Here is a 27,011-nt window from a genome sequence, read left to right as displayed (position 1 = left end):
TTTTTTTAGTAAAATGGCAGCAGTTTGTCTGTTCAGCTAATCTAAGGAAGACATGAGACAAACAGAAAAAAATCTTGCATTATACTTTCTGACCACTAGATGCTGCTACATCTGACAGAATGAGCATTGAAACACAAGTTTGAGGCTTCTAAACACGTTATTTGCACAATTCCACCCTCTAGTGGAAGGGCTGGTTGTAGACAGGCTACAGGTAGAATTTCTTCCCACTGAACACATGCTTCCTCTTCCTGTTGTCGTCCCGCCTCTTCCTGTCGAGCCACCGTCGGCGAGCTGCATCAGTCGTCTCCTGGCTGGCCGAAGGGAACGTCCGATCAGGAAAAACCTCCTTCAGTTTCCCAAGGAAAAACTCCTCCAGGCTGCGGCCAGCCTGCGCCACCTCTGAGTCGGGCTGCACACAGGTGGAGAACTTTACTCAGTCATCCATCCATTCATTCCATCCATCCATTTTCAATACTCAATTCTTCCTGAGCTGAGTGAATGTGAAAATGTGAAAATCATGGCAATCATTCCCTAATATTCTCGCTAACAATACCTTCAAACAGCAACTATTCAGTCTCTCATTATTGCACTTAAAACATATCATGTGTGCTTCTGACCTCACTGGCCTGACTCACGTAGTTGAAGGTTGCACAGTTCCTGAGCATCAGCAGCACGTCGTCCACAAACTGCTCGGCTGTAAAGTAATGCAGCGTGTTGCTCCGGTCCAGCTTCTTGCGGACCAGCGACAGGTCGACAGGCTTCTTGATGATCTGGTAGTAGTTTCGAGCCTGTGGAGGAAACCAACATGGGAGCAGATTGTCAACACTGAGACTCAGGGTCCTGCTGTTGGGAAACAAAAGTGAGCAGTGAACTTTGGGTTTACAGCAACAGCAACAGCAACTACAGCAACTGGTTGAGCACATCCAACACAGCAAATTCAAAGTCCTTGAGAGTCGACCGTTGATGATGTCAAGGTGTTGGACTGACCAGCGGGCTGACGCGTTCGTGGAACGGAGTGCTGAGGGTGTGACTGAAGAGCAGCAGGGTCAGCTTCTCGCATCTCTGAGGAGGAAACACAGACACACACACACATACACACAGACACACAGTCGCTGATTAGTTCACACAAATCATGGACGAACAGGAGTGTATCCAACATTTCATTGATAGTGTCTTTTGCAGCAAGTTGCAGTAAAAGCTGCAATAAATTTAGTTAAATTCCACATGCAAAACTGGCTTGTCAGTCCACCAGAAGTTGCCAAAGAGGAAATGTTCAGTCAAGGTGTGTCAGTAATAAGTTACGAAAAAGTGACAGCCTTGCACCTTGTCACTCCAGTTATAAATCACCTAAAAAAAAAAGAATTGAAAATAATTGCAAACTGTTTATTTTCTCCCTGCTCACCCTCTGGTCCTGGTTGGACAGTGCGTATGGAGCTCTGACTCCGCCCAAATTATTGATGTTCCCGCAGTCGCCGGTGTCCACAGGTTCCTGGTCGGTTCTACACAGCGAGCAGAGCCAGTCACCTCTGTCAAACACAGAGAGAGAGGCTGATATTGACTGACTTGAACCTCTTTTCATTTTCTGTCAAAAGGAAGCAAGCAAAAGCAACAACGTAATACTTGGTGCCACTTAAAGGACTTGAGGGAAAGAAAATGTTCCTGCACTGCAGTACTCACGATGGGCAGCTGAGCAGAGGAGGAACATGACAGGCCAGGTGATAAACTTTAGGACAGCGGTCGCAACAAAGCAGGTGGCCTCCGTTAAGGCACACGGCACAGAAATCTTCACTCTCCTCACTTCCTGGTCCAGGATCCAGTCCAGAAACCAGTTCAGGTTCTGGCCCTGATCCAGCTTCAGGCTGCTGGATGGACGGGCAGCAGCGACGAGGACTCTGATCATCCCTTTCATCCTCCTGAACACACTCCTCCTCACATCTCACCTCAGGGTCATCCGCCAGTACCAGACACGGTCCCTGCTCCACCTCGGGATCAGGTTCCAGGTCGATCACCAGGGTCTGCTCTGGATCTGGATCCAGATAAAACATCTCTGAATCGGTTGTCCCATCTGGGTCCCAATCATGGGATTCAGAATGGAGGAGGATATATTGCTGGTCAGAGGCAGAGTCCGGCTCGAAGCCTGAGCCTGGTTCCTGTGTTGGCGAGCTGCTGGGACAAAGAGGTTCAGCCAAAAAGGTCGGTGCTGAGTCCTGTTGGTGAAGCTCACAGGAATCGCCAGGATCCGGGTCTCTGATCTCATGCAGGTCTGACTCATCTGGACTGAATTCTACCTGTGGAAAGAGTTTGGAACAATGAGATGTATGATCCACATCATCATAGTAGGATCCTGGACCTGGACCCGGACCTGGACTTGTATCATCATACCTGTTCAGAAGGACCAAAATGTGAGGCATCAGCGCAGAACTTGGCTGGTGTTTTACTCGGCAGTCTCACCAGAGACACCACAGGCTGCAGAGATGATGCCAGAAAGGACCGGTAGTTGAGTGGCTCCAAGCTTACAATGGGTATGGAAGAATTACCCAGAATCCTTTGAGCCTCCGGATGAATCCTGGGGAAGGAAGGAAAAGCATGGCAGTGTAGTTAAAACCTCAGCAGTCGAACACCAACACTGGAGAAAAAACATCAACAAAGATTAACGGTCACTTGAGTTGCTGTTAGCCTAGCTTAGCATCAGTGCTGGGAAACTGACTAATATGGAGCAAATTGTTAGTTAAGCAACACAGCAAGAGTGTGCCAAAAAATAAAGCCAAAAATATCTTGTTTGTTGGCCCCCTGGTGGCTGGCTGCATTATTGGCCCTAGCTACTCAGAAAAACAGTTGTTGACATGGAAAGAAAACACTCTTTGTTTGTTCTGGTATTAAGGTTATTCTGATGCCAAAACTTCCAGATGGTTATGCGAAATCCCGCAATCCCACATTTTATCCTAGACTCCAGCGGAACACTGCTGGATTTGGCATCACAAACGTACGATGTGTTGAACATGTTTCCGACATTGTTGTTTTACCTGATTCGCTTCAACAAAGCCGCTGCATTTTTTGCAGGTTGTGTTTGTCGTTTTGACGGAGACACTGACACGTTCTTGCCCAACTGGATAACAATAAAACATAGATTTAATGGCATTACAGTCACAATGCCTTTACTTACATCATCAACAAACGATACAGGTTTTCCTGTTGTTGTTTTAATTTGCAGGTATTCTTACATGTTCTGCTGGGAGGCTGCAACTACCTGTGGCCACCCCAGGGTTCGGAGCCATCTCTGGTGGAAAGGCCTCCAGTGTCAGCTGTACCCGGCACGTGGTTACCCATGACGACAGCGCGGGGAGCCTTTGGGGGAAGTAGCCATGGCGGTCGTTGGATAGGTGTGCCATCTCCAGGGGGGCGTGGCCTCCAGAGGTGAGCAGAACGAGACCGAAAACAAGAGAAAACAGCTGCCTTGAATCCCCCCGCGTCTTGAATATAGAGCACTAAATATAAGGGGGGTTGAGGTGGAGACAAGGTCAGGAAGCATGCAGAGGAATTTAACACCATCACTTTAGGATTTCACTGCCCTGTTACAGAAAATAAACTTAGCTCAGAACAGGAGTTACCACATCACATCTAAATGGAATAAATAAACATTTAAAGCACTTGAAGGCGTTAGCGGCGCCTCACCTGAATGCAACAGTAGGTGATGAACAGTGTTTCCTGCCGAGGTTGGTCCAGGTGAAGCGTGTCTTCGGGTGGATGTGACCTAATGCTGAAAGGACTGTAGCACTCCATGTGATGGGCGTCAAGGGGTGGCTGCGAGCTATCCCATTGGTGGAAAATACTGGTCCAGCCTCAGATCCAGCACAGAGCGGCTGAAGGAAGGTGATCATGTGACCATATTGTTTGTCTCTTAACAGTTACCAAGGAGAGAACGTAGGGTTAAAAAAAAGGGGGGGGGAAGCTACTGCACATATAAAAATAAACTTGTTCATTTGAAAGTAATACAATTCCCTGAATCTGACTGTTTGTCTTTTTAAATATAGAAATCAATTTTTTATGAAACTGGAAGTCATTTAAGCAATAGTTGAAGGTGGCAAGATGTAAGAAATTCAAGAAATTTTTTTTTGTTTGTTTAAAATTGATGCAGTATACTGTCTGTTTTGGATGTTAGACGTTACTATTTTCTCTCATAACACGGTCCATTGTCCAAAGATAAGTGACCTAATATTTATGATATTTTAATATTATATGATAGCAAATTATACTAAACATCTGTATAATATATTATATTGGATTGGAATAAATGATATAACTAATAATAAATATCACAACAGACAGACACAACTTCAAAGTAAAAAAAAAAAAAAAAAACTACATTAAAAAAGCCTTGATCTTTTATTAGTGCAACTATTTGTAGTAGGTAACTGTAAAACTGTGTCTTTCAGCCCTATAGACTTCTTCAACGTGAATAGTTGATGAACCCAAACGTTGCGTCTGGGTGTTTTTACATTTCTCCCAGACGCCGCTAGGTGTCGCTGTCTATTTTTGTCCCGCTGTGGTCGTGTTCCAACCGTTCTCACACAAAACCGCGAGATTTGCAAATCCCGTTCCTCTTTCAACTAGCCTCCAAGATGGTAGGTGCTATCACGTATCTCTGTGTCCACAATTGAGGGCAAATCTCAGGCCATCCTTGTCCAGTCGTACTTTTAATTGTCACCCGAACGCAGTTTATGATAAACCAATCGCCCATATTTACTGTGTGAATATTATTGTGGCGATTGATTCACATTTCTGTCTTGCCGAGCGGTGTGAGCTCAGCTGTCCCGGGGCCACGACAGTCTGTCAGCAGGGTCCGGCTTGCGTTTAAAACCAAACAAAATCCCAGAACTCTAAATGATACGTCCCCCGGATGGTTGTCTGAATGGCTAGCCTGTCATAATGCGATCCTCGGGTCCTTCATGAAATTTTCACTTGAAGCTCTGCAAGGCAGCCGACAAATCAAGTTGATTAGCTTTAGCTGCCACTGATGCTTAGCTGCATGAAGTCGCTCACACGAAAGGGAACGTTTACATTTATCTACTTCCGTTCGTAACTCATATCTAGCATTAGTGTTGTTTTGAAACGCGTTGCGAGTTTGCCCGAAAATTTGAGAACATCTCGACGCACGGGTTGTTTAGGCTAGCCGAGCTAGCAGAGGTCTGGTGGGACCAGTCAGGTCCACAGGTATGTTCACTTTTTCTCCAACGTGTCTCCACAGCCGACCAAAAGTACCAAGACCAGGAAGCTCCGAGGTCATGTCAGCCACGGACATGGTCGCATTGGTGGGTATCTTGTCGCATATGTATTTAATGACATGAGTCACACCCCAAAATGTTTGTCTGTTTTAAAAATAAATAACAATAATAATCACGTTTGTTGGTCCCCCTTACAGGTAAACACAGGAAGCATCCTGGAGGTCGTGGAAATGCTGGTGGTATGCACCACCACAGAATCAACTTCGACAAATAGTGAGTAGCAGTGAAGAGGGTTTGGAAGTGAGCAGTGCCATAGGAGTTACTGTGACATTGTATGAGCGTGTGTGTAACTTCTGTGTGCATCAAGTACATGGGTTGCATGTCTCTATCATAACATTTATTGGTTTAACGGCGAGTTGGCATTAATGATGATAGCTGCAACATCTTGTTCCTTTGCTGTGAGGGCCCTGAACTTTCATGCTGGACACAAACCCTGAAATGGACGCTTGTTGACCATGTTTCTGTTTTCTCGTGTGCGCGCAGCCATCCTGGGTACTTTGGTAAGGTGGGTATGAGACATTACCACCTGAAGAGGAACGCGACCCACTGCCCCACCATCAACCTGGACAAGCTGTGGACACTTGTGAGCGAGCAGACCAGGCTCAACTACTCCAAGAAGCCCGAGGGACCCGCCCCCATCATTGATGCTGTGCGCGCTGTGAGTATTGGCCTTTTAGTTTATTTTATCGCAGCCCGCTGATGCACTTCCATAATGATGGAACATGTGGAGTCAGTTGGACTTCCAATGTCTTGGTTGTTAATGAGGGTTGATGATTCAAAAGTGGCAGCCTTTTAAGTCTGATGTGATCTTGTAAAGCTGTTTCTGGACCAGGTGGGAGTTTGGTCTGTTAGTTTCCCTGTTGTTGAGTTGGAGCACAGCAGTATCTCACTTATTCAGAACTGGCTGGTGATACATTTAGGATTTAAGTTGTGTGATGTAATTATATATAATTCACAAAGAGTGTACCGGTGGCACTTTTGATTACCGTTGCAGTGGACTTTATTTTCTAGAAGGTTGCATTATGTGACTTTGGCACCTTTTGGCACGTCAGGTGAACTGGGACACAAACATGACAGACCGCTTGATCTCAGTATATTTGTATTATAACATTTTAATGTTGTTTATTGGCAGTCACTTAATCTGATTTTCCCATCTGGTTAATTTATTTTTAATCTATGCCTAAATCTGATTGCGAATTTCATCATTTGTCAATTATTATATAAAACTACCATATGAAAATCTAAGAAGGAAATGTGTTACCTTCTGTCAACATGTTCACGTGTCTAAAAAGAGCAAGGGAACTTTGTCCTGGGTTGATAGTTGTGATTACCTCTCCTATGCTTAATGATATTCCTGTAAGAATGTGTCGTCTTGCTGTGTGCATAAACTACTGTATGGTTGGCTGGTTGTGCTGTCCATTTTTCTTACTTTTCTGCCTTTTTTCTCCAGGGTTACTACAAAGTTCTGGGCAAAGGCAAGCTGCCCAAGCAGCCCGTGATTGTCAAGGCCAAGTTCTTCAGCCGACGGGCCGAGGAGAAGATCAAGGCAGTGGGAGGAGCCTGTGTGCTGATGGCATAGTGCTCTTGTCAACGCGTTTTTGCAAAAATAAACTGTTTAAGTGGGAAGGATTTGTCTCTGTGTTTTATGCTTATGATAAATGAATGCTAAGGCATTTATTTATTTTAGCTCTGACCTCTCTGTAGACTAAAAGGAAAATGTAGATGCAAGTGTTAATACAGTGTTTTATCTTTCACATCAGCATTGCAGAAAACAGATGAATTAATCCAGCTGAAATAAATTGAAGCTTCAGTATGGGATGGAAAATGTTTTGACCAAATTTTGAAGCCAGCATTTGTTGGCTTCTAGCAATTTCAAAACAGGCTGAGAAACTCACTGATATTTCATTTTCTTTTCACTTAATTTATTTGAACCGGTTTAAAGAAAAACACAAGTAACATGTAACCATGCTTTATGCAAGAAAAAAAAACAAATGTGAAAAGACAATTCTATCGCATAATAACATAATTAGCCACTCCGTGTTAGAAAGGGTGTAGGCTAAAGTTCATAAAAAACTGTACAAGTACATATATGTACGTGGTTGTATCACTGAATAATGGTTATTTGGGAAAATACGGAAGTGCACCTGGTTAACCTTTTCTGAGACCTGATGAGGACTGCGTCATAATTTAAAAGCAATTTAATTTTAATTTGAAAACACTTGCTTTTGTAAAAGAGGAAACTCGGGACTAAAAAGATTTTTCACTGCCACTTCTTGCTTTAACTTTAACTCTCCCCCAAATTCCGTACGATCCAATGAAACGTTTTCAATTTGAAAGCCGTTTTGAAATGAAAGGGAACGGGGCCCACGTGACCTACGGCTCGGTAGAGGGCGGGGCTGGTCGGCGCAGCAGGAGGCGAACACGGGGTGAGTTTAGTTAAAACACAACAACTGGAGGTGGCGGTAATGCTGCACTTCGGCCGGAGTGAACTTCGTCCCGGCGGCAGCAGAAGAAGAGGAAGTGGCGTCTGAGCAGGAAGAAGACATGCTGCTCGGTGGACGACGACACACCCCGCGAGTGAGTGTTTTCATTTACATGTTGCTCCGGCTAAACTCATAATCCGTCAGATTTACTTTCGCTGACAGCGCTGCGCGCACAGAGAAGACATTAGTGCATATCGGCTGTTTAGCAGTTCTACTTCCGGTTCGGTTGTCCCGATGCGACTTGTATCGTGAGTCTCGTCAAGGCGTGGAAACCCGCGCTTTTGTTGTTTTGTTTTAATTTCTTTCTACTGGAGAAAGTGTCAGAAACATTGTTTTTCCGGTTGGCTCAGCGCGGCGTTAGTAATCGCGCATGCGCATTTTGCCACAACTCAGTAACAACCTTTGGAGTTGGTTCAAGCCAGCAATTTGACCTGCAATTAATGTTATTTTTAGGTTTGATAACACTGTACCTCTTTTTATTTGTCGACACAATTGTGTTAAGCAAACCAGGGCGGCAAAATGTTTTGTTTTTGTTTAATCTGAAATGAGTTTTGAATGTTGAACTTGAAAACTGCAAATACTGTCAAACGATAACACCTTTGTCACTTTGCATCTCCATCCATATGAAGGCCTCCTGATCTTCATGGCTGACCGAGCCTGGCTGGAGTCCTCCCTGCGGCGCTCTGCCCGTCTGGGCCGCCAGGTCCTGGATCGAGCCTCCAGGCGGACCGTCGACTGGACCAGCGGTCCAGCCTCTTGGACTACCAGCAAAATAGAAGAAGATGCAGGAACCTCAGTCAAGGTGCTGTTTGACCCCCACAATTCTTCCTTGTAGTCACTTCAGGATGTTTTTTTTAAAAATGAATCTTACTTTTCACATTTGTTTGCTTTTTCCCCTCCACAGAAAACACACACAGAGCTCGATGACGTCTTTGACGGCATTGCGGTCCTGATGAAGCAGATGAGCTCTCAGTGCAAGGTCAGCAGGTCATTTCCTGCACTCCTGCCGCTGATCTCGTCGTCCAATCTGACGACCTGAAGTATGCGTGTCGTCCATGGTGTTGCAGGAGTTCTACCAGTCGGGGCAGTGCATCGGCGCCACCCACCCGGAGCAGAGTCACGTGTCCAGGTTCCACTCCAGGCGAGTCACATGGAGGTCCACGTCGGCGCCGCCGGCCAGAGAGAGAGCCAGCACTCCGCAGAACAAGGTCAGAAGTGGCTACTACCACAAGTGTCCAGCAGGTGGAGTTGCAACATCAAACCCCTGGCCTGGTATTCTGACATTTTTTGTGTGTGTCTAATAAGAAAAAGTCCTTCCAGTGAAGCAGCTTCTTTAGTTATGATGAAATAAATCAACATTTCTTAGTTTCAGTAGATTTAACCCTTTGTTTGCAGCCTGCTGTTACAGCTGATGCTGTATTGGACCTTCCACATGTTTGGAAGGGGACAAAAACAAGGTGACCTCAGAGGGGTGGAGCCAACACCTGTCTGGAAGGTGCACTAACTTACCTCAGAGAGGCATTATGGCCCTTTGTGACGTCACAATGTGTCCATATTCTTCACTTTGGAATCGATTCAGCAAAAACAAAACAAAAAAAGATACAGAAGCACTTTTGCCATTTCAGAGTGACATCTTTCTGTCCTTTTCAATTCCATTTCTCGTCTTGACTCTGCAGTGTCAACCCCCATCGCCAGACGAGGACTTCCTCATCGAGGTTTCGCCCGGGACGTACACCGTCACCGCCAGCCTGCAGGAGTCGCAGCAGCGGCAGACTCAGTTGGTCAGCGTCCGACCCGGAGAGAGCGTCGTGCTCACTTTCACCCTCTGATACGGAGAGGCTCGGACCTCAGCGCTCGCCACTGCGTCAAAGAGTTTACATTTTATTTTTAAAATTACTTGTATATGCAGCACATTTAGAGGTGTTTTATTTTTATATATATCTATATAGTATTTTACTACATGTATTAGAAAGTGATGTACAGTACTTAACCTGTGGATATGTTGCTTCAAAGTATTGAAATAAAGAATTTTATAATATTTTTTAAAAACATAGTTTAAAGTGATTTTTTTTTTTGTTTGTTTGTTTTTTGGGGGTTTTTTTTGTCCAAGACATCTGTGAACAGCTGAGTGGTTGCCACCAGTGTCTGCGGTCTGCAGAGGCAGAGCCAGAGGGGTGTCCAGGGTGGCAATGGCTACGCCTGAAGTCTGATTGGACACCCCTGAGTGCCACTCCCAAAATTTAAATCCCTCGGTGTTATTTGGATGTTGAAGACCTCACACACTTTGCTGCCTTATTCAGGAACTTCAGATTCTACCCCAAGTTTAAAAAGCTGGCTCTGCCACTGGTGGTCTGGTAGGAGGGTGGGGTCTAAAAACATCCCTGCTGTTCGCTCTCCTTCCTGCCACACCAGGAAGTGGCTGGAACAGAGAGCTGTGATTGGGCGAGGTGCAGAGTGGTGGGACGGGGATGTGAAAGCGTGTATGCGGCGGTGGCGGCGTCCTCCTGGCACTCACACTTCCTGAAGGCAAACACAGAAATGAGTCAACATGAGTGGAGCTGCCGGTGAAATAACTCAACTAGTGAAGTTGAAAGGAACTCGTGAAGCTAACATCCTATCACATACTGATTAGTGACAACCTTAATTGGCCAATGGCTAGCTGTGACGGTGGGCGGAGTCTAACTGAATCGCGTCCAACCCCAATGTCCCTCATGGACCAGTATGCACCAGTTGACTTTCCCACCTGGCTGCCTGTGCTGACGCTCCGCCCCCGTTCTTCTCCAATATCTCCACGGGGGGCGCTGCTCGCCTCCCCTCAGTTTCACCACAGCAGGAAGCCTCCTGCTGGGCTCCTGTTCAGAGAGGGAGGAGGAAGAGGAGGAGGAGTTTGAGGCCTCCTCAGGGTCACTCTTCATCACTTCCTGGCCGTCTAGCTCTGCCCCCTGGAATCCCACTGGGCTTTCACAGCTGGTCACACATCCAGTAGGGAGCTGCTGCGTGGAAGTGTGAGGGCCCGAGCAGCAGTGACACCTCCCGGGCTGAGACCAGCAGTGAGGGGCCCAAAGCCAGCGACAGCACTGGCCAGAGGGTGGCGCTGTGATCCGGAGCTCCTTCACTATTCTGTCATAGTGGGAGTTTAGGATAGGCTCCACCAGACGGGCGGGAACCAGACACACGCAACTATTCCACATCTGCACGCGCAGGCTGGTGGCCCCACCTACAGGAGGAGACGGAGATGACAGATTAAATAACTGACTTTGAGACGACCTCATTGTTTGGATTTGCTCACCTCCACATCCGTCTCTGCATCCTGCGGACAGTGCCGTCACTCGCCCCGGACCGTACCGCCTCACACCCGGTTCCCATGGCGACAGTACAGCATCACCGGCCACCAGGTCACACCGGGGTACTCCTCCGGCGCTGCTCACCATGTCCAGGGAGGAAACCAGCTCCCTGTGGCAGGAGAGGGCGCCCCAGGTGGTGCCCTCTTGTGGCTCAAACTCCACCACCCAGGCTCCCGTGTAGCCCTGAGTGGCCGCGGGCAAGAAGAGCTAGATTAGTAGAATTATTGTTGATAATATTGTGAAGTGCTCCCCCTGCTGTCACCTGTATTTCCTGTGTTACGGTGCCTGCGTAGTATAGGCCGTCTGTCTTTCTCCTGGCCAGCACTCTGCAGCCTGGGAAGAACTCAGGGACCACCACGGAGGAGGTCACACAGGGATTGCCCTCAGTGCACCTGGGCAGCCATGGGACACCAGTAATATTTTGTACTTTCTAACATTTAAAACCATTCCCACGTGACGACTAATATTGAATTTGCTGTTTTTAGTTTGTCTGTTTTTATTTGATGCCTCCTGCAGGGTTGATAAAAGATCTTATCATTTTCATAATGGATTATTTTCCATTTTTCAGACAAACATCCACGTTTGCCATCAGATTTGCCCTCAGATACACAGATAAGGTTGGTTTGATGTTGATGTTGTGGATATTGTGTTTTTCACAGTGTGAAAATTCAGAATTGATCCCAAAAGATGTTGCTTTTATCACATCATCCATGTCAATAATCTGTGTGACAATGCTGATGCTCTGTTAGAAGTTGAGAATACACATATATGTATGTATTGTATTGTATGTATCTTCCACCAACAAATTACTTAAAAGAAGACAAAAAAAATGCCTCAAAGAGCAAAAAATATGTATTTGCATTTGCTCAGCATTTCCCCAGTGGGCTGAACTGAAAGATTACAAAGACAAAGAAGAACAACACACTAAGATTCAACTTTTCTTCTGTAGCAAACGTCAGCAAGTGTATAAGTTACCAACAAATGCCTCTGATTGGTTCTTGGTATTGTTGTAAGTTGGTGGCAAAGTCACGAGAAAGAGTGCGACACCTACTGACTGGGAGGTATAAATGTTGCATATGTCACTTTTGAAGTCACAGTCACAAGTTACACACACACAACACTTTAGTGCCAGATATCAAGGAGCGAAACAAACTACGATTTGGAGTTAATTCAGTCAAATGTATTGAAGCATGAAGGCCAAATGAAACACACCTCAAAACAGCAGAGGGCGCAGTGCGTAGCGCCAAAACTGAGGTGGACGGTCGACGACACCAGAGCGAAGAGTACGTCCGAGGCGACTGTTCTCCGTTCTCGGCAGCACACGGCAGAGTCTGAACACAAAAACACACGCAGTCAGATGAGACCTTTGTCGTGACGTCCAGCACTTTGTCTTGCCAAGCTCCATGAGAAAGCAATACAAGTTTTAAGAACCAATCAGTGTTGTTGTAAGGAGTGACAAAAGCAGAAAGCAACCACTGCTGGCATGAAACAAGATGGAGGATTACAGGAAGTGACTGTGAGCCTTGCTACAGCTAAAGAGGTTGCTGCAATAACACCGGGACTTTAGACGACGTTAGAGGACCAACAAAAAACATGACACTGATGCCTTTGCTCCGTGGAAATCTACCTCCTTCAGCTCTCCACTGAAACCAACCGGGACGGTATAACAATGCCCCCCTGTGGCCAACGCCAACTGCTGCAGGCTGTCTCCAGCCAGCCGATGGGCGGAGCTCTGCAGGTAGAAGACGTTGAGCGGCCGGCCCACAGCCGGCCTCAGCAGGGCCGTCAGCAAGCCCTCCGACCATCTGGGCCGGCCTGAGCACAGCAGGTGGACAGCCTCACAAGCTGGGTCAGCGAAAGCTGTGCTGAGCGCTCCCCAGAGGTCGCTACCAGCACTGCAGTTGATAGAGTGGATCCAGGCCAGGGCCAGGTACAGGGTGTCAGGGGCGCAGGGGAGCATGTGGTTGGACCAAGAGGTCACCTGAGACAAAGGGAAAAGCATCAAGTCAGGCAGTGAAGAGAACCAAACACCTTTTAATTTAAAGGCCAAGTTTTTAGAAAGAAAAAGTATTTCTTGAATAAACATTGTGCTACTATTTGATACTCAACTTTTTTCATAGCAGGCTCAAGGTTGCTGTTACCAAAACTGATTAGAAAAATAAACAAACTTCTGCACGATTGAAACAAAATATCTCTTGTGGAAGAAAAAATTAAAGCGTGGCTAAAGTTATTTAGCTTGTGACATATCAGCTAAGAAGCTGTAGAGTGGAGGATGTGTTTACGGCTCATGCTGGACCCTGCCACCATAGGGCGGACAAAATTATCTCAGCCTTACAAAGCTGCTCACTGCATTTTCAAGTATGACCAATTCAAATGATTCAATCAACCGGATAAACTTTCTTTCACTCAAAAATGTAAATACCCTTGCAAATAATTAAATTTCCCACTCTAACGTCACATCATATTTTGCAGTTACTTTGCGCAGCACCAACTGTCACCTGGGCGGAGAAGGTCACGATGTTGAACAGGGAGTCCCTGAACGCAGCCTTTCTCAGCAGTGTTCCGATCAGCAGCCGCTTCGCTGAGGCCAGAATGCCTCTCATATCCTCCGACGCGTCGACCACGAAGGTGACGCTGCGCCCCCTGTCGCCTACAAGCAGCGACTGTGGCGTGGCCACCCTGACCTCTGACCCCATGGTTCTCCACCCAGGTCAGAACTTCGCAGACTTCTTTTTTCCCATCCAACAACTGGAAATGAGATTCAAAACAAGAGAGAATGCGGTAGATGACATCTTGGCCTGTGTGTGGCTCCTCCGAGTCTTTGAAAGGACCAGGACTTCAGTTGTACTGTGTGATACAAACTGATGCATCTGATGCTTCTAGTCCCCTGGCAGCTAGCAAGCTAATGTCTTTATTTCCTGCAGTGTTTGAGCTCCTGTTGACTGTGTCTCCTCACTGTTGACTTTGGTTGCCGTGGACACGTTCAGGTTTAGGAGTCCTTCTACACTTTGGCCACTGGGTGGCACTATCTAAGTCCATCCGTGCAAGAAGGACTTGCCATCTCTGCTTGTGTGTCAAAATCCTTCTTCATCTTCAGATTCAGCAGCTAATTAAGGAGGTTTTTAATTGTGTCAGGTCGAGTCCGGACGGCCCACTTCCAGAAATAACTCCTGGATGAAGTGGCACACGCGTTAAATGTCGGAGTAGGACATACAATAAAGACAAAACACCTCAAACCGCTCGCACCATTTGAAATTTTATTCCATTTCATCCTCTGTGTTGCTTTGCTGTTGCTACATTCACGCGACTTGACCAATCACAGGTGCCGTCTTCCTACTTTGTAAACAGTAAAAGTGCAGTGACCTGGATGAATACTCTGAGGGTTAGAAAGTGCAGCAGATAAACAGCTACGCATTTGTGCTACATTAACATTGGCTACATTCTGTCTGAAGTAAAAACTCTAAAAACCTTTTTTTTGTATTTTCCTTGAAGTGTGGACTAAAAGAGTGGCAGAACCTGCCAGCACTGGATGAGAGTGCTAAAGCTAAAGCTAAAGCTAATACAAAAATCACAATTCTATTAGAATCTCAACAGTCGACAGCACTAGAAGCTCTGCTAGGTCCTGCACGACACGAATGCTACTGCGGTGATAGCGATGGTGGGGTAGGACGGCGATGCATTCTGCCCCTCCCCCCACAAACCCCAAATCCCTCCCCTTCCCCCCAATATACAAACAGGGTGAGAAAGAGTGTGGAAAAAATGTAAAGTTCTCTGACGAGGTTCTTCAGTTTTGACTCTCGATGGTTCTATTGCTTCAGCTCAGTGAGGCTGCTCGTGGAGAAGGGGAGGAGTCAGCATCGCAGGAGGTGAAAGGTCAAAGAAACCTTAGAAGGAGGAGTACCAGGGAGTAGTTGGTCCAAAAATATTATATTAAAATATATTATTTGGCCTAAATGGTGACGCTGGTCAGCACAGCAGCTCACCTTTCGCAGAGAGGCTTCTTGACAAAGTCCACCTGCTCCCTCACGGCCGTCCCAAACACCAACATCTGCTGCTCCAGATCCACAACGCTCTGAAAACACACGGCACACGGCACACACAACAAACCAATCATCGCTGCCCTCCAGCAGATCTTCAACACTGCGTTGATCAATCGGGGATACGACGGTTCACCTTGAGGGACGTCAAGGTCCTGCTGCCCAGTGAGATCAGTGGCTTGTTGCAGTCTGAAACACATAAATATACCAGTTATATATAAGTTAATATTGATGATAGACTGATTATCATCAAAATCTCTCAACATCTGGAAAGTAGCATGTTTAGCCCTCTGTTTACAGTCGGTTTTGCTGGTTGGACCCTCCACATGTTTGAAAGAGGACAAAAACAAAGTGGTCTCTGAGGGGCGGAGCCAGCACCTGCCTGGAAGCGTGCCCACTGTACAGGTAGAGGTGTCAGGCCCCTTTGTGACATCACTGATTTATATATTGTGAGGAGTGAAGGAGGGAGGTTTCTGGTGTAATGAATTTTATTTAATATTTTATCTGGTAGAAATCCCACAACGGATTCGGAGCCCTTTTTCTCACCCATGACGGCGAAGGAGCAAAGGATCCTGCGCTGTCCCACAGTAAGGCCCAGATCTTTGACCCGTCTGTCCACACAGAGGTTCCTCCGGAACGGAAGTCCGTCAGCCTCCGTCTTGTCCTCCTCCACCAGCCCCCTCAGTCTGCAGGACAGGAAGTGAAACATTGACCGACCGAAGCCGCCAGACGAACAAAAGGTGATGAGACACAGGCACAGACAAACGCGGAGCTTCTCACCCCAGTCTGTCCACGGTGAGGGAGGAGATCAGATTCAGTCTGCAACCAGTGTCGATCAGAACGTTCACATCTCGACCCAAACACTGAGAGTAGGAGAAAGAGGAGGAGGAAGTGGTGCTTCAGAGTGGAAAAACTGCATGTTTTCCAAATAATTTGGAAATGTCCAAACATAATAACCTTGCAGGGAATGTAGATCAGATCCCCCTCTTCCTCTTCTTCTTCTTCTTCGTCTGAGTTGAAATGAGTCAAGGTCAGAAGAACTCCTCCTCCTCCTTCTCCAGGTGACAGGCTCATCCTTCCTCGGGACAACTTGGCCTCCAGCAGTCGCTTCTGGAGGATGTGGTGTGGCTGCTACAATTCGCAAGCATGTCCCGAAAATACATTAGACAAATGAGAACGAATACAAGTTACTAAAACTTCTGAATGCTGCAAGAGAGTGAAGTCAACTTTATTATTCCCAGGGACAATTTCCGTTTTTCAGCAGGAAGAAATGACAAACTCACCAGGGTGAGTTTGTCATTGCATGATACTGAAAAGGAGGCAGCGGGAAGTCGAGCACACACAAAAAAAAATCTCAAACTGTTTGTTTTACTCCATGGGAGCATGAATCTAGGCCCAGATGGCTGCAGCTCAAGCTGCTTCAGTGGCTCTGAGCCTGTGCAAGATGGCAAAGTCTTCTGGATTTATGTTAAACTATACCTGCACAGTCCCACAAAATACACCTGGGCCTAAAACAACCCTTCAACAACTCTCAAAAATAGTGCTGAGGTGCATAATATAATGGCATCAAAAACATAATTATTGCAGCGATGAAAATAAAAATATCTGAAAATAAATAATAAATAGCTTAAATATCATTTAATAATTCTAAAAAAATTCTACACAAATAATAATTATGTAAATTGTAATTATTGCTTCTTCTGATGTTTATAAGAGAGGATATTGCTACACATGCACATAGTCCCTGTGATAAAATATTTCTAATGATGATGATGATGATGATGATGATGATAATGATAATGATGAAGCCTGTGATGGGTGTCGCACCCCCTGGTTGGACGTCCCGAGCTTCTTGAGGCCGTCTAGAGGCAGCAGGTCGGCGGAGTCCTTGTGCAGGAACTGGATGGCCTGTTTGAGTCTCCTCTGCTGCCTCACGGCCGCAGCGTCCAAGACTCCCGAGTCCCGCCGGTTCTCCGTCCGCATCACCGTGTACATGGCAGCCGCTGCGTGAGGGTGTGTGGTCGGCTGCGGTGACGGTCGATGAGAGGCCACCTCCAGCCCAGGTGATGCGCTCAGCTCCGCGGGGAGGAGGGAGAGACACCTCTCGGCCGCTGACGGGACTCGAGTCACACGTGTTTGCAACCACGTTTCCGGTCAGAATCTTCAGTGTAAAAGTTACTAACCCCCTGAATGTTTACAAACGTTTTATTTACTTTATTCTATAAGGAATATTAAATTGAAGCCATGAACTCTATGATCACAACTAATTCAAAATTGCTTTGCATTATATTTGTAGAAACTGCAAGAATAAAATAAAATGAGTGAACGTCCTTAATTTCCCCCCTTTTGGTTACGTTTTTTTTTTTTAATGAATAAACGGGAACTTTTATTCTTACACCACAACCTCGTTCCTGTATCTGTCGGCAACCTCGACTTAACCAAAACTCCAATAACAAATACGCCACTTACTGAATCGTGACTCCTTCTGAAACTAAAGATTCGTTTGAAAGTAAGGGAATGAAAATGCAGAGTGTTGAGCAAAGACACATTAAATGGCAAATAGAAATTAGCAAAAGAAGAAAATGACAATACAAATTAATTAAAGAAAAATAATTAATTCCAGAAAATCCATTAATCCATTTTCAATACCAGCGTCTTCCTGAAACATGCATGTAAAGTGAGAAGGTGAATTGTCCGTAGGTGTGCATGTGTCTCCTGAGTGGCCCTTCGATGAACTGGCGACTTGTCCAGGGAGTCGCCCTGCCTTAGCCCTATGACAGCTGGGAGAGGCTCCAGCAGACCTCGTGTATTCCAGTGTAGCTACCTGGAATTATTATATCCTGGACAACCCGTTAATCAATTCCACTTGATTATAATAGAGTTGAATTTAAATAACCTACACCGAATAAGCCAATAAATTCTATCAGTTCTTTTCTAGCTACGTTGCCAAGTTTGTGCAGAAAACGAAAATTAACAGAACATCTTTGTTCTGAACAAAACTGTAGTTGTTGTCCTTTAAAGTCAGTCAGATTGAACAAAATAGTGTTGGCTTTCCCCCGCTCTTTTCAAAATTAGTCTTCAGATAACCATCTTATTCCGACGATGACCTAATATAGATGTGTTTTCACAAATCTATGCAAGTTAGCCTCTTGTGTAAGTGCACTGCACGGGATGACAGTTTAATTTTTATCATGTGCGAAGCCCCGTGCGCTGCATCGTGCCACCCTCTCTTCTTCACTGCATTGCCCAGGTTCCCCCTTTTTTTCCCACACGACCTTGTTTTCAACATGGATGCCGCAGTCGCTCCGCACACGACTGTTTATGTCGCTCAAAAAACACCGTCGCTCGCGTTTAGGCGACTGAACGCGGCTCGGATCGAGCTGCCGTGAATAAATGTCGCAAAATATTGAAGTTGAAACGTTTCATGTGTCCGGCGACGTTGTGTTTTCAAGGCGCAAAGCCCGAGACAATACGAAAACTGACGCGGAATGGCGTCTGTGTGGGGCCCCGGACCATGAGTGAGATCAAGATATGGCTGAAGACGACATGGTAGGCCAATAGGAGGCCGCCGGTGTGATCGTTTTAGCCAATCCCACGGTCTCATTTCGCAGTAAGCGACGCCTTCCCCCCCAGTGTTCTGCTGACATTCATGTTCCCGGTGTGCTGGCACCGCGGAACGTTTCCTGCACTGTTGCATGGTGGTCGAACAGGAGGAATTGTTGGAAATTTTCGGAGCGGAGGTTAGTATATAAATTGGTTTTTACCCAGTATGCATTATTCCCACAGCCATCGCTGCGAGAGGGACTAGCAGGCTACGCCGTGGAATGGGCAGAATGGGAAACACTGTTTACCATCTGAATACATTTGACACCGGCCGGGTCAAAATGCTTATGTTATCATTAATTAGCTCATGGATTCCCCCCGTTCTTGTTTCCTGACTGCGTCGCTCGTTAGACTAAAGCGATCGGACTCGATGAATGTAGCTAGCTAGCCTCCCTGTCACTGTAGAGACTGACTGCGACTCAAATGCTCGCTTAAAATAGTTGATGTCTCGTAAAAGATCATGTCTTAACACCGCTTTCTGGACAGCTGATTTTTTTTTCCTTCCCTAAAAAGAGTCGTGACAGCGGCGGTAGTTTAGCACTACCGCTAGCCTGATGGCTAAATCGATGCACGTCGTGTGGACTTGGGGCGGCTGGAATAGCAAAGTGTGCCGTTTCGCAAAGTAAAACACACTGTCACTGTGCCGCCTGGCTGGTACCTTACAATAATGGCTGTACCACGTTAATTACACCTTGTAAGTACTGATTTGGTACACGATGACGTACTTGACAAGTCACGGTTAGCTCACTGGCTAGCACCCAATGCTAATATTGAAAATAATATAGCGCCAAAACGGAATCGCTGTGCGGCAGGAACAAATTCTACTGTACTCAGGAACTGACTGACATTGGCTCGATAAATGAAAGCCTGGCTGACAAATGGCGATGCTTGTTAACGTTTTGTTTTTAACAAGTCAACTCCACCAGGAAGTGATGATACGGCGTTTACAGGTGTAATAAAGACTAATCTGTTATTGTTATATGACGAAATATAACAATAACAGGGACCTTCCTTCGTACCTAGTGAACCCTCTTAGCCCCCTAATTGCAAACTTTAGTGCGATGTTAAACGGTAAACGTGCTCAGCCGGACTTGCCTGAAAGAGCACCGCAGTTACTGGAAATGACAGGACCGCGGCATTAAAAGCGTCGGTAATTATGTTGCGCATTGCGCAGCACTTGTGTGTATTTTATCTCATTCGAACAAACACAGTCTAACACCTGCCCGTTGCCTCCTGACGCATCCGTCATAACCTGTGGCGTCACTCTGTCCACACGCCGGCTGACTCAGGAGGGTTGTTTGAGGGTACAGGAGCAGTCAGTCAGGTCACTGTGGAACTGAATAAATATGTGCAAATATCAAGGTTGTCTTTTATATCATAGCAAGAGTCATTATAGAGGCTAATTTTCTTTGAGTATGCTTATAGTCCTCTAAAACTAAAATCTCGGTTGCAGCGACATCAATTAATTCTGCAGACTTCAAAATGGCATAAACACATGTATAGCGCAATATTTTCATTCGTTTAATTTAAGTAAAGTTTCTCTTTGTCAAAACATTTGTGTAAAACTTAATGTGTGTGTGTGTGTGTGTGTGTGTGTGTGTGTGTGTGTGTGTGTGTGTGTGTGTGTGTGTGTGTGTGTGTGTGTGTAGCGGCTGAATCATGCTCCTCGCTCAGATAAACCGGGACTCCCAGGGAATGGCTGAGTTTCACGATGCAGATGGGCAGCCGGTCACACTCTGCCTGACGGAGGCCGTGACAGTCGCAGGTACGATGAATCTAGAAGTTCAGTTTGAAACTGTTTTATGTGCTGCATAAAGTCATGTGCAAAAATGAATGCTGATGTGATTAATGCTGCTTAAACTATTTGTAAGTCATAATTTATTACATGTCACGTTTGAACCCAAGTTTAAACCAAATAAAAAAAATATATATACATATCGGTTAATATACGTGCACAACATGTATATAACTTGTTTAGCCTGGCCGTGACCATCTTGACTCTTCAGCTCACTGTCCCCGCTGTCGTCCCTGCCTAATGGCTCCCCAGACGCTGATCAGATGGAGAGCATGGACACCGTCAGCCTGCAGGCCGTCACCCTCGCTGACGGCTCCACGGCGTACATCCAGCACGACTCCAAGGCCTCCTTCTCTGACGGACAGATCATGGACGGCCAGGTGATCCAGCTGGAGGACGGCTCGGCCGCCTACGTCCAGCACGTGTCCATGCCTAAAGCGGGTAAGCTGCAAGATGCGGCGCTGACACTGACACTGCGCTGCAGTAACTGACCTTCCTTGGATGTTGATCTTTGTCTGCAGGAGGCGACGGCTTGCAGCTCGAGGACGGACAGGCAGTCCAGTTAGAAGATGGAACAACAGCCTACATCCACACACCCAAAGGTAACAAGATATTTAATGCATGACTGCAGTACTTCATGCAACATGCAGTGTGCAAAGTAAATATACATAATTGAAACTGCATGGAAGTATTTTAGCCAGCAGGACTGCAGTTGTCAAGGTCCCTGTTCTTCCCTGCGCAGATACCTATGACCAGAGCGGCCTGCAGGAGGTGCAGCTGGAGGACGGCAGCACCGCCTACATCCAGCACACGGTGCACATGCCTCCGTCCAACACCATACTGGCCATCCAGGCCGACGGCACCATCGCTGACCTGCAGGCAGAGGCCACGGCCCTTGATCCGGACACCATCAGCGTGCTGGAGCAGTACACCACCAAGGTGAACACAGCGTGCCACAGCAGCAGTGGTCATGTGACGTGGCTGATTTATGCCGCCTTTCCCTTTCATCTCTCTTTTCTGCTGTTCAATGTTTTTTGTGCCTTTTCGTCTCCCCTCCCCCAGGTGGAGAACATAGAGAACCCTCTGAGCTCCTACGGCAGGGTTGAGCCAGACAACGGGGTCCACATGCGGGTAACCATCCTCGAGAAGATGCTTATTTTTTTTTTATTATTATTCATTTCTCCTGAATGTGCTTTGTTCAGATTTGAACCTCAGAGTCTTGCGTGTCTCAGATTGTGCTGCAGGATCAGGACAACAGGCAGGTGAGGCCAACCAACGTCGGCGAGAAGTCTTTCCGCTGCGAGTATGAAGGCTGTGGGAAGCTCTACACCACCGCCCACCACCTCAAGGTGAGCGCCGCCACTTCCAAAGTTTGCGCAGTTTGCGAAATGTTACGCTTGCAGCACGTGGCCCTCGATCCGCCTCCTCACCCGACCGTCTTGCCCTGCAGGTACACGAGCGCTCGCACACCGGAGACAAGCCGTACATCTGCGAATTTCCGGGCTGCGGGAAGAAGTTTGCTACAGGTACCTGTAGATGTTCATCCCATGCTCTCGGCAATGAAGTCCTGTTTACACCCGTTTCCAGTAAAAATGGGATCCGAGATAAAGTTTATCAGCCGGCTTCCCATGTCAGTGCGATTGATGTTTGAGTTTGTTTCCCGTTTAATCATTTACACCCTGAATGTGTCACTGGTCTGATTTTTGTTGCCCGACTTTACTTGTTGATTGTTTTGCTGACCTGATGTTTTACAGCGTGGGATTTTTTTTATTTTTTTATTGCGGGGAGTTAATCAGCAAGCGAGATTGTGTCAACGTGACTTCATGTCCGTCGACTGGTTTCTGCAGGTTACGGACTGAAGAGCCACTCGCGCACGCACACCGGCGAGAAGCCGTACCGCTGCCAGGAGCTGAGCTGCTGCAAGTCCTTCAAAACCTCCGGTGACCTCCAGAAGCACACGAGGACTCACACAGGTGAGACGTCAGCGCGTCATCCGTCGGGTGTCTGGCGACGGCCTCGCCTCCAGTGAGTCACAGTGTCAGTGTGTGTGTGTGTCAGGAGAACACAGGTGGAGGTGCAGTGACTTCATCCAGAATGAGATCACTGCAGTTAAAGTGTTAAAGTTCCAATAGGACACAGCATCAGCTGATGGAATAGAAGCAACCATGGAGAAGTACAGTGTTTGATTTTTTTTTTCAAACGTTTTTTTTTATCATAGTTTATTTTGATTATTTTAACCATGATACAGAGACAATACATAGATTTAAAAAAACAACAACAATTATACAGAAAGTGCTGGAGAGGTAAAAAATAACCAAAATGGGTTTATTCAAGGAAACGTCCCCAAAAGCGTTTTATGAAAATATTTCAGCTGTATTTAAAATGAGCTCTGTGTCTCCCTGTGTCCTGCAGGAGAGAAGCCGTTTAAATGTCCGATCGAAGGCTGCGGCAGGTCCTTCACCACCTCCAACATCCGCAAGGTTCACATCCGGACGCACACCGGCGAGCGGCCGTACTACTGCTCCGAGCCCAGCTGCGGCCGCTCCTTCGCCAGCGCCACCAACTACAAGAACCACATGCGGATACACACCGGTCGGTCCCGGTCGCCTGGCGCGCTCGCAACCGAAGGCTTTCCGGCTCTCGACCTTCACTGACCTCTGGCTCGTTCCCGCAGGTGAGAAGCCGTATGTGTGCACCGTGCCCGGCTGCGAGAAGCGCTTCACCGAGTACTCCAGCCTGTACAAGCACCACGTGGTCCACACGCCGTGCAAGCCGTACAACTGCAACCACTGCGGCAAGACCTACAAGCAGATCTCCACGCTGGCCATGCACAAACGCACCACCCACAACGACACGGAGCCCATCGAGGAGGAGCAGGAAGCCTACTTCGAGCCCCCGTCAGGTCAGTGCAAGACAGTGCAAGTGGGAGGAGTGAATGGCTTGTGTGGTGGTTTGGGTTGTTAAATATATATATATATATATATATATATACATAATGTATATGTTAGGGCTGTCGCGATTAGTTAAATGCAATCCATAACGCGTTTATTTGTTGTAATTGCATTTCAAACGTAATGCCTGGTTCAGACCGAAGCGCAGCAAAGCCGCGGTAAGGAGAACGTTTCCTTTCGGCACCCTCGTTAAATGATGGTGCTCACTTCCGCGTCTGCTATTTTGTGCGCGAGTGGCCAGCGATCCGTGTCAGGTCGGAAGGGAAGTCACTCAAAGGAACGCAAGAAGATCCTGTAAGTCTTCATAATAAAAGCAATTTTCAAAATAAAATACCGCGATTGACAAATGCGGTCATCTTTGTGTACGTATCAAAACAGAGTGCGAGAGAGATGAAAACAAACACGCAAACACATGCGCACGAAAGAGAGCAACAGAGTGGGCTGGCTACGAGGTGGGAGGCGGGGTCTTGGGTGTCTAAACACACAAAAAAAAAGGGAAAGAGAGAGAGAGAGGCAGAGAGGAGTTGTGAAGTCAAGAAGGATGACGTGAAATTGATCTTGATGAAAAATATAGCTCTGAATGGGAGTAAACAGCAGCTGAGCAGAATCGCTTGTCGACCGTCGCGGAGAAATGTGGGTCTGGTGTGAACAGCAGGGCTGCGGCTCTTTCCTTTTTTAATGATACTTGTTTGTTTCATTCACAGTTTAATTGTTTTTTTCTAAATTGTGCAGCCAAAAACATTTATGAGCTGAAGTGAAAGTGTAAAAAACACTAAAACCCCAGTAAACTCCCAATATTAATTTCACAAATATTATTTATGTGGCCCAGCATGAGATTAGAACATTAAAATGTGATTTAACAATGTGTGAATGCACCATTTGCGCGGGAAAGTGAAGTGAAAACTCTGCCTCCAGACGCCATCGACGACCCCAGCGTCAGCTACACGGCGACTGTGGTGGATACGGAGGACTCTGGCTCGGAGCAGACCACCGTGGAGAGCGCCGACATGGGGCCGCAGCAGCACCTGGCCCTGGTGACGCAGGAGGACGGGACCCAGCAGCAGGTAACTGACTGCGGTCGGGTCACAGAGAGGGGGGAAAAGGGCCAACGGGATCCGTGGGATGCGTTGAACTCGGTCTGATCTTCCTGTTGCGCGGCAGGTCAGCATCTCGGAGGCGGACCTACAAGCCATGGGCGGCACGATCACTATGGTGACGCAGGAAGGCACGACCATCACCATCCCTGCCCACGAACTGGCCGCGCAGGGCGCTCACGCTGTCACCATGGTTACGACAGACGGCTCAGACGAACAGGTAGGAGTGGCAGGAACGTCCCTCTCAGGACTTTTCAGTTGGCAAGAACGAAAACACACCAAAGGTTCTGCAATTCTTCTTAATGTGACTGCCGGTGTGGTGGGCTCCTCAGGAGGAACTTGTGAGCATGGTAATAGGTTTTTGCAGGGCGAGGCTGTCAATAATATCAGTTCATGTTTATTGTTTTTAGCAGCATACAACAATGTGGAAGAAAAAGACTCAAACCAAACTGATCAGTCAAAGTCCTTGTGCTCCCCAGCACTGCACGCCTGCATGAGATCTGATTATATGAGCCATAGGTTTTATAATTTGATGATTTCAGTTATAATGTGCTTTAAAAAATTGCCAAAGAATTTTTTTTATTTTGACAAAATATATCAGTGGAGATGAAATTGTGAGGAAAAGGCGCACCACTAGAGGGCAGCCTAGATCCAAACCTTCCACAGGTCGTGGACTTTTAACCCCTCAGGTGCTTCAGGACATCCCCGCTTTGCCCTCCAGCTCGGTCTGTGTCTTTGTTGGTTTGTTTGTTTGTTTGATTTCAGTGATTCAAAGCATTTGTTTGATTTGCGCGCACCATGCGCGGTGTCTCCCCCAGGTGGCCATCATGACGCCCGATATGGCTTCCTACCAAGCGGTGGAGGACGCGACGGCCTACAGCCAAGAGCAGGATGACATTCATCCTGTCACGTTACTGGCCACCTCCAACGGCACGCACATCGCTGTGCAGGTGGGTTGACTCCTGCCTTCTTTAGCGCTCCAGTCCCAGCCGAGAGCTCTGGAGTGGAATTACAGAAAGACAATTTAAGCTCACCGCTAATCCCCCTCGCCAGTTCCGCCCCGTTTTCCCAGCTACTTGCCCTAAACAGACAGCTGGGCGGGGTCCGGCTCAGCTGCCCCTGCCCCCGCTGGTGCATTGATTAGGGATCAGATAACCGTAAACTGCATGTAAACACGCGCAACGTCAACGTCAACACAAGCGGCAGCAGTTCGTTTGCACAACAGGGACAATTAACATGCGGCGTTTGATTGGTTGAACCTGGCAGTTCGATGAGGACGGCGGGCTCCTTGCAGGGCAGGTTGCACAGAGGTCGAGATGTGGCAGCGCCATCGGCGTGTGCGGCCGCAAGAGGCTGGGGGGGTTTTTAACACAGCGGGGCTTTTGTAAACAACAAGAGTCTCATGCCATGACTTTTTATGTGCAGTACATTCAGTGTTTATCACAGGCATCAAGAACAAACAGGCCGTTCATGGACCAGCTGAGAAAAAGCCTTTGTATACACGTTCTAGCTGTCACAGACACTTTGTTATTTGAAGTGTTTTTAGGTTTTTATGTAATTAGCAATAATAATGCTAACTGACTGGACTAAATAAAGATTTGTAATGGAATTTTTTTTTTTAAATGCCTCCATGTCACAACATTTTTATTTTTTTTATTTTTTTACAGTACTTGATGCTGTATATACTGCAAACTGCATATAGCAATTAAATCTAATGACTTTATTGTCTTTATTTAGAAACATGAGGCTCCGATCACATCAAGGTTTCCCATGACAAACCTTTAGTTACCCAAAGTAACGCAGCCGCCATTTACCCCCTTTGGCTCCCTCAGTCATGCTAATCCCCAACTTTGAAGGCCGTCGGCTGCCACATAACAGTCCACACATCAGTCTGAGGCCGCTTAACAGGCCGTCACAGCTGGAGGCTCATTGTCTCTGATAGAAGCATTGCAGGTAGTAATCGTTGATCATTGCGTCGGCATTTGGCGTTGGAATGATTCCCTGTTTTTCCCTATTTTCTTTTTCTTTTTTCCCCGCTGCAGCTCAGTGATCAGCCGTCCCTGGAGGAAGCCATCAGAATAGCATCAAGAATACAGCAAGGAGAGTCGCCGGGCCTCGATGAATGACGGACGAAGCACAGACTATGAATCACCATCTCAATTGGACTCAGTTTGTGAGAGATTGGGAGTCTTCCGTCATGACTTGTTTTGTTTGTTTAAACTTTTCCCCCCAACCAGAGACTTGGCTTTTATGTGTATATAGGACTTTTTTGATAATGATGCTATGCTATTTTGTCCCCCTGCCAAAATGAAGATGGGAGGGAGAGGTTCGAGGTGCACTCTAATGTTTATGTTGCACAATGTACAGTGCAGTGTACAGCTAATGCTATTTCTAATAAAAAAATAATAATTTTTTTTTTTTA

The 27,011-nt window shown here is 46.8% G+C and overlaps 5 protein-coding genes across 8 annotated transcripts; 3 read left to right on the top strand and 2 right to left on the bottom strand.

Annotated features, from left to right (window-relative positions):
* On the bottom strand, window positions 1-3,481 carry LOC142889865 (uncharacterized). Its single transcript, XM_076028544.1, has 8 exons — window positions 3,222-3,481; window positions 3,024-3,106; window positions 2,383-2,566; window positions 1,678-2,288; window positions 1,403-1,526; window positions 988-1,062; window positions 636-788; window positions 1-409 (listed from the first exon to the last, which is right to left on the bottom strand). The coding sequence occupies exons 1-8, from the start codon at window positions 3,387-3,389 to the stop codon at window positions 206-208; spliced, it is 1,602 nt and encodes a 533-aa protein (XP_075884659.1). The 5' UTR covers window positions 3,390-3,481; the 3' UTR covers window positions 1-205.
* Window positions 3,482-4,549: 1,068 nt separating this feature from the next.
* rpl27a (ribosomal protein L27a) lies at window positions 4,550-6,908 on the top strand. The gene is made up of 5 exons (XM_076028627.1): window positions 4,550-4,622; window positions 5,246-5,309; window positions 5,420-5,495; window positions 5,766-5,940; window positions 6,733-6,908. Exons 1-5 carry the CDS (start codon window positions 4,620-4,622, stop codon window positions 6,859-6,861), a joined length of 447 nt encoding a protein of 148 aa, XP_075884742.1. The 5' UTR covers window positions 4,550-4,619; the 3' UTR covers window positions 6,862-6,908.
* Window positions 6,909-7,712: 804 nt separating this feature from the next.
* On the top strand, window positions 7,713-9,814 carry akip1 (A kinase (PRKA) interacting protein 1). 2 transcript variants are annotated; one of them, XM_076028626.1, is made up of 5 exons: window positions 7,713-7,859; window positions 8,395-8,567; window positions 8,670-8,744; window positions 8,833-8,973; window positions 9,442-9,814. In XM_076028626.1, the coding sequence occupies exons 2-5, from the start codon at window positions 8,409-8,411 to the stop codon at window positions 9,592-9,594; spliced, it is 528 nt and encodes a 175-aa protein (XP_075884741.1). In that variant the 5' UTR covers window positions 7,713-7,859; window positions 8,395-8,408; the 3' UTR covers window positions 9,595-9,814. The 2 variants fall into 2 exon arrangements, with proteins under 2 accessions (XP_075884741.1, XP_075884740.1); XM_076028625.1 differs by having other exon boundaries at window positions 7,724-7,865.
* A 5,009-nt stretch (window positions 9,815-14,823) lies between these two features.
* LOC142889936 (nuclear receptor-interacting protein 3-like) lies at window positions 14,824-18,332 on the bottom strand. Its single transcript, XM_076028624.1, has 7 exons — window positions 16,974-18,332; window positions 16,104-16,277; window positions 15,927-16,009; window positions 15,693-15,832; window positions 15,283-15,335; window positions 15,093-15,181; window positions 14,824-14,993 (listed from the first exon to the last, which is right to left on the bottom strand). The coding sequence occupies exons 1-7, from the start codon at window positions 17,139-17,141 to the stop codon at window positions 14,984-14,986; spliced, it is 717 nt and encodes a 238-aa protein (XP_075884739.1). The 5' UTR covers window positions 17,142-18,332; the 3' UTR covers window positions 14,824-14,983.
* Window positions 18,333-18,764: 432 nt separating this feature from the next.
* On the top strand, window positions 18,765-27,011 carry znf143b (zinc finger protein 143b). Of its 3 annotated transcripts, none has more exons than XM_076028619.1 (15): window positions 18,765-18,886; window positions 20,399-20,514; window positions 20,797-20,985; window positions 21,066-21,146; window positions 21,287-21,483; window positions 21,607-21,675; window positions 21,777-21,893; window positions 21,995-22,070; window positions 22,392-22,517; window positions 22,957-23,136; window positions 23,219-23,446; window positions 24,411-24,559; window positions 24,657-24,809; window positions 25,408-25,539; window positions 26,632-27,011. In XM_076028619.1, exons 2-15 carry the CDS (start codon window positions 20,409-20,411, stop codon window positions 26,713-26,715), a joined length of 1,887 nt encoding a protein of 628 aa, XP_075884734.1. In that variant the 5' UTR covers window positions 18,765-18,886; window positions 20,399-20,408; the 3' UTR covers window positions 26,716-27,011. The 3 variants fall into 3 exon arrangements, with proteins under 3 accessions (XP_075884734.1, XP_075884735.1, XP_075884737.1); XM_076028620.1 differs by lacking the exon at window positions 18,765-18,886 and adding an exon at window positions 19,323-19,443; XM_076028622.1 differs by lacking the exon at window positions 18,765-18,886 and adding an exon at window positions 19,473-19,899.

Source organism: Nelusetta ayraudi, unplaced genomic scaffold (genome assembly GCF_046127955.1).
Source record: "Nelusetta ayraudi isolate G7.1 ecotype Tasmania unplaced genomic scaffold, CSIRO-AGI_Nayr_v1 ptg000026l, whole genome shotgun sequence".
Taxonomy (NCBI): domain Eukaryota; kingdom Metazoa; phylum Chordata; class Actinopteri; order Tetraodontiformes; family Monacanthidae; genus Nelusetta; species Nelusetta ayraudi.
This window is presented reverse-complemented; position numbering and strand designations above follow the sequence as displayed.

What these genes read in the sequence shown, in the direction of transcription:
- akip1 (XM_076028626.1), top strand. Translation starts at nt 8,409, where the DNA reads ATGGCTGACCGAGCCTGGCTGGAGTCCTCCCTGCGGCGCTCTGCCCGT. An exon ending in AGATGAGCTCTCAGTGCAAG is followed by an intron (nt 8,745 to 8,832) that starts GTCAGCAGGTCA and finishes ATGGTGTTGCAG; the next exon opens with GAGTTCTACCAGTCGGGGCA. An exon ending in CCAGCACTCCGCAGAACAAG is followed by an intron (nt 8,974 to 9,441) that starts GTCAGAAGTGGC and finishes TTGACTCTGCAG; the next exon opens with TGTCAACCCCCATCGCCAGA.
- znf143b (XM_076028619.1), top strand. Translation starts at nt 20,409, where the DNA reads ATGCTCCTCGCTCAGATAAACCGGGACTCCCAGGGAATGGCTGAGTTT. An exon ending in GGAGGCCGTGACAGTCGCAG is followed by an intron (nt 20,515 to 20,796) that starts GTACGATGAATC and finishes ATGGCTCCCCAG; the next exon opens with ACGCTGATCAGATGGAGAGC. An exon ending in GCACGCACATCGCTGTGCAG is followed by an intron (nt 25,540 to 26,631) that starts GTGGGTTGACTC and finishes TCCCCGCTGCAG; the next exon opens with CTCAGTGATCAGCCGTCCCT.
- LOC142889865 (XM_076028544.1), bottom strand. Translation starts at nt 3,389, where the DNA reads ATGGCACACCTATCCAACGACCGCCATGGCTACTTCCCCCAAAGGCTC. An exon ending in GCTTTGTTGAAGCGAATCAG is followed by an intron (nt 2,567 to 3,023) that starts GTAAAACAACAA and finishes TTCCTTCCCCAG; the next exon opens with GATTCATCCGGAGGCTCAAA. An exon ending in TGTCCAACCAGGACCAGAGG is followed by an intron (nt 1,063 to 1,402) that starts GTGAGCAGGGAG and finishes TTTCCTCCTCAG; the next exon opens with AGATGCGAGAAGCTGACCCT.
- rpl27a (XM_076028627.1), top strand. An exon ending in CCACGGACATGGTCGCATTG is followed by an intron (nt 5,310 to 5,419) that starts GTGGGTATCTTG and finishes TCCCCCTTACAG; the next exon opens with GTAAACACAGGAAGCATCCT. An exon ending in AGAATCAACTTCGACAAATA is followed by an intron (nt 5,496 to 5,765) that starts GTGAGTAGCAGT and finishes GTGTGCGCGCAG; the next exon opens with CCATCCTGGGTACTTTGGTA.
- LOC142889936 (XM_076028624.1), bottom strand. Translation starts at nt 17,141, where the DNA reads ATGTACACGGTGATGCGGACGGAGAACCGGCGGGACTCGGGAGTCTTG. An exon ending in TTGCTCCTTCGCCGTCATGG is followed by an intron (nt 15,336 to 15,692) that starts GTGAGAAAAAGG and finishes TATGTGTTTCAG; the next exon opens with ACTGCAACAAGCCACTGATC. An exon ending in GGACCTTGACGTCCCTCAAG is followed by an intron (nt 15,182 to 15,282) that starts GTGAACCGTCGT and finishes GTGTGTTTTCAG; the next exon opens with AGCGTTGTGGATCTGGAGCA.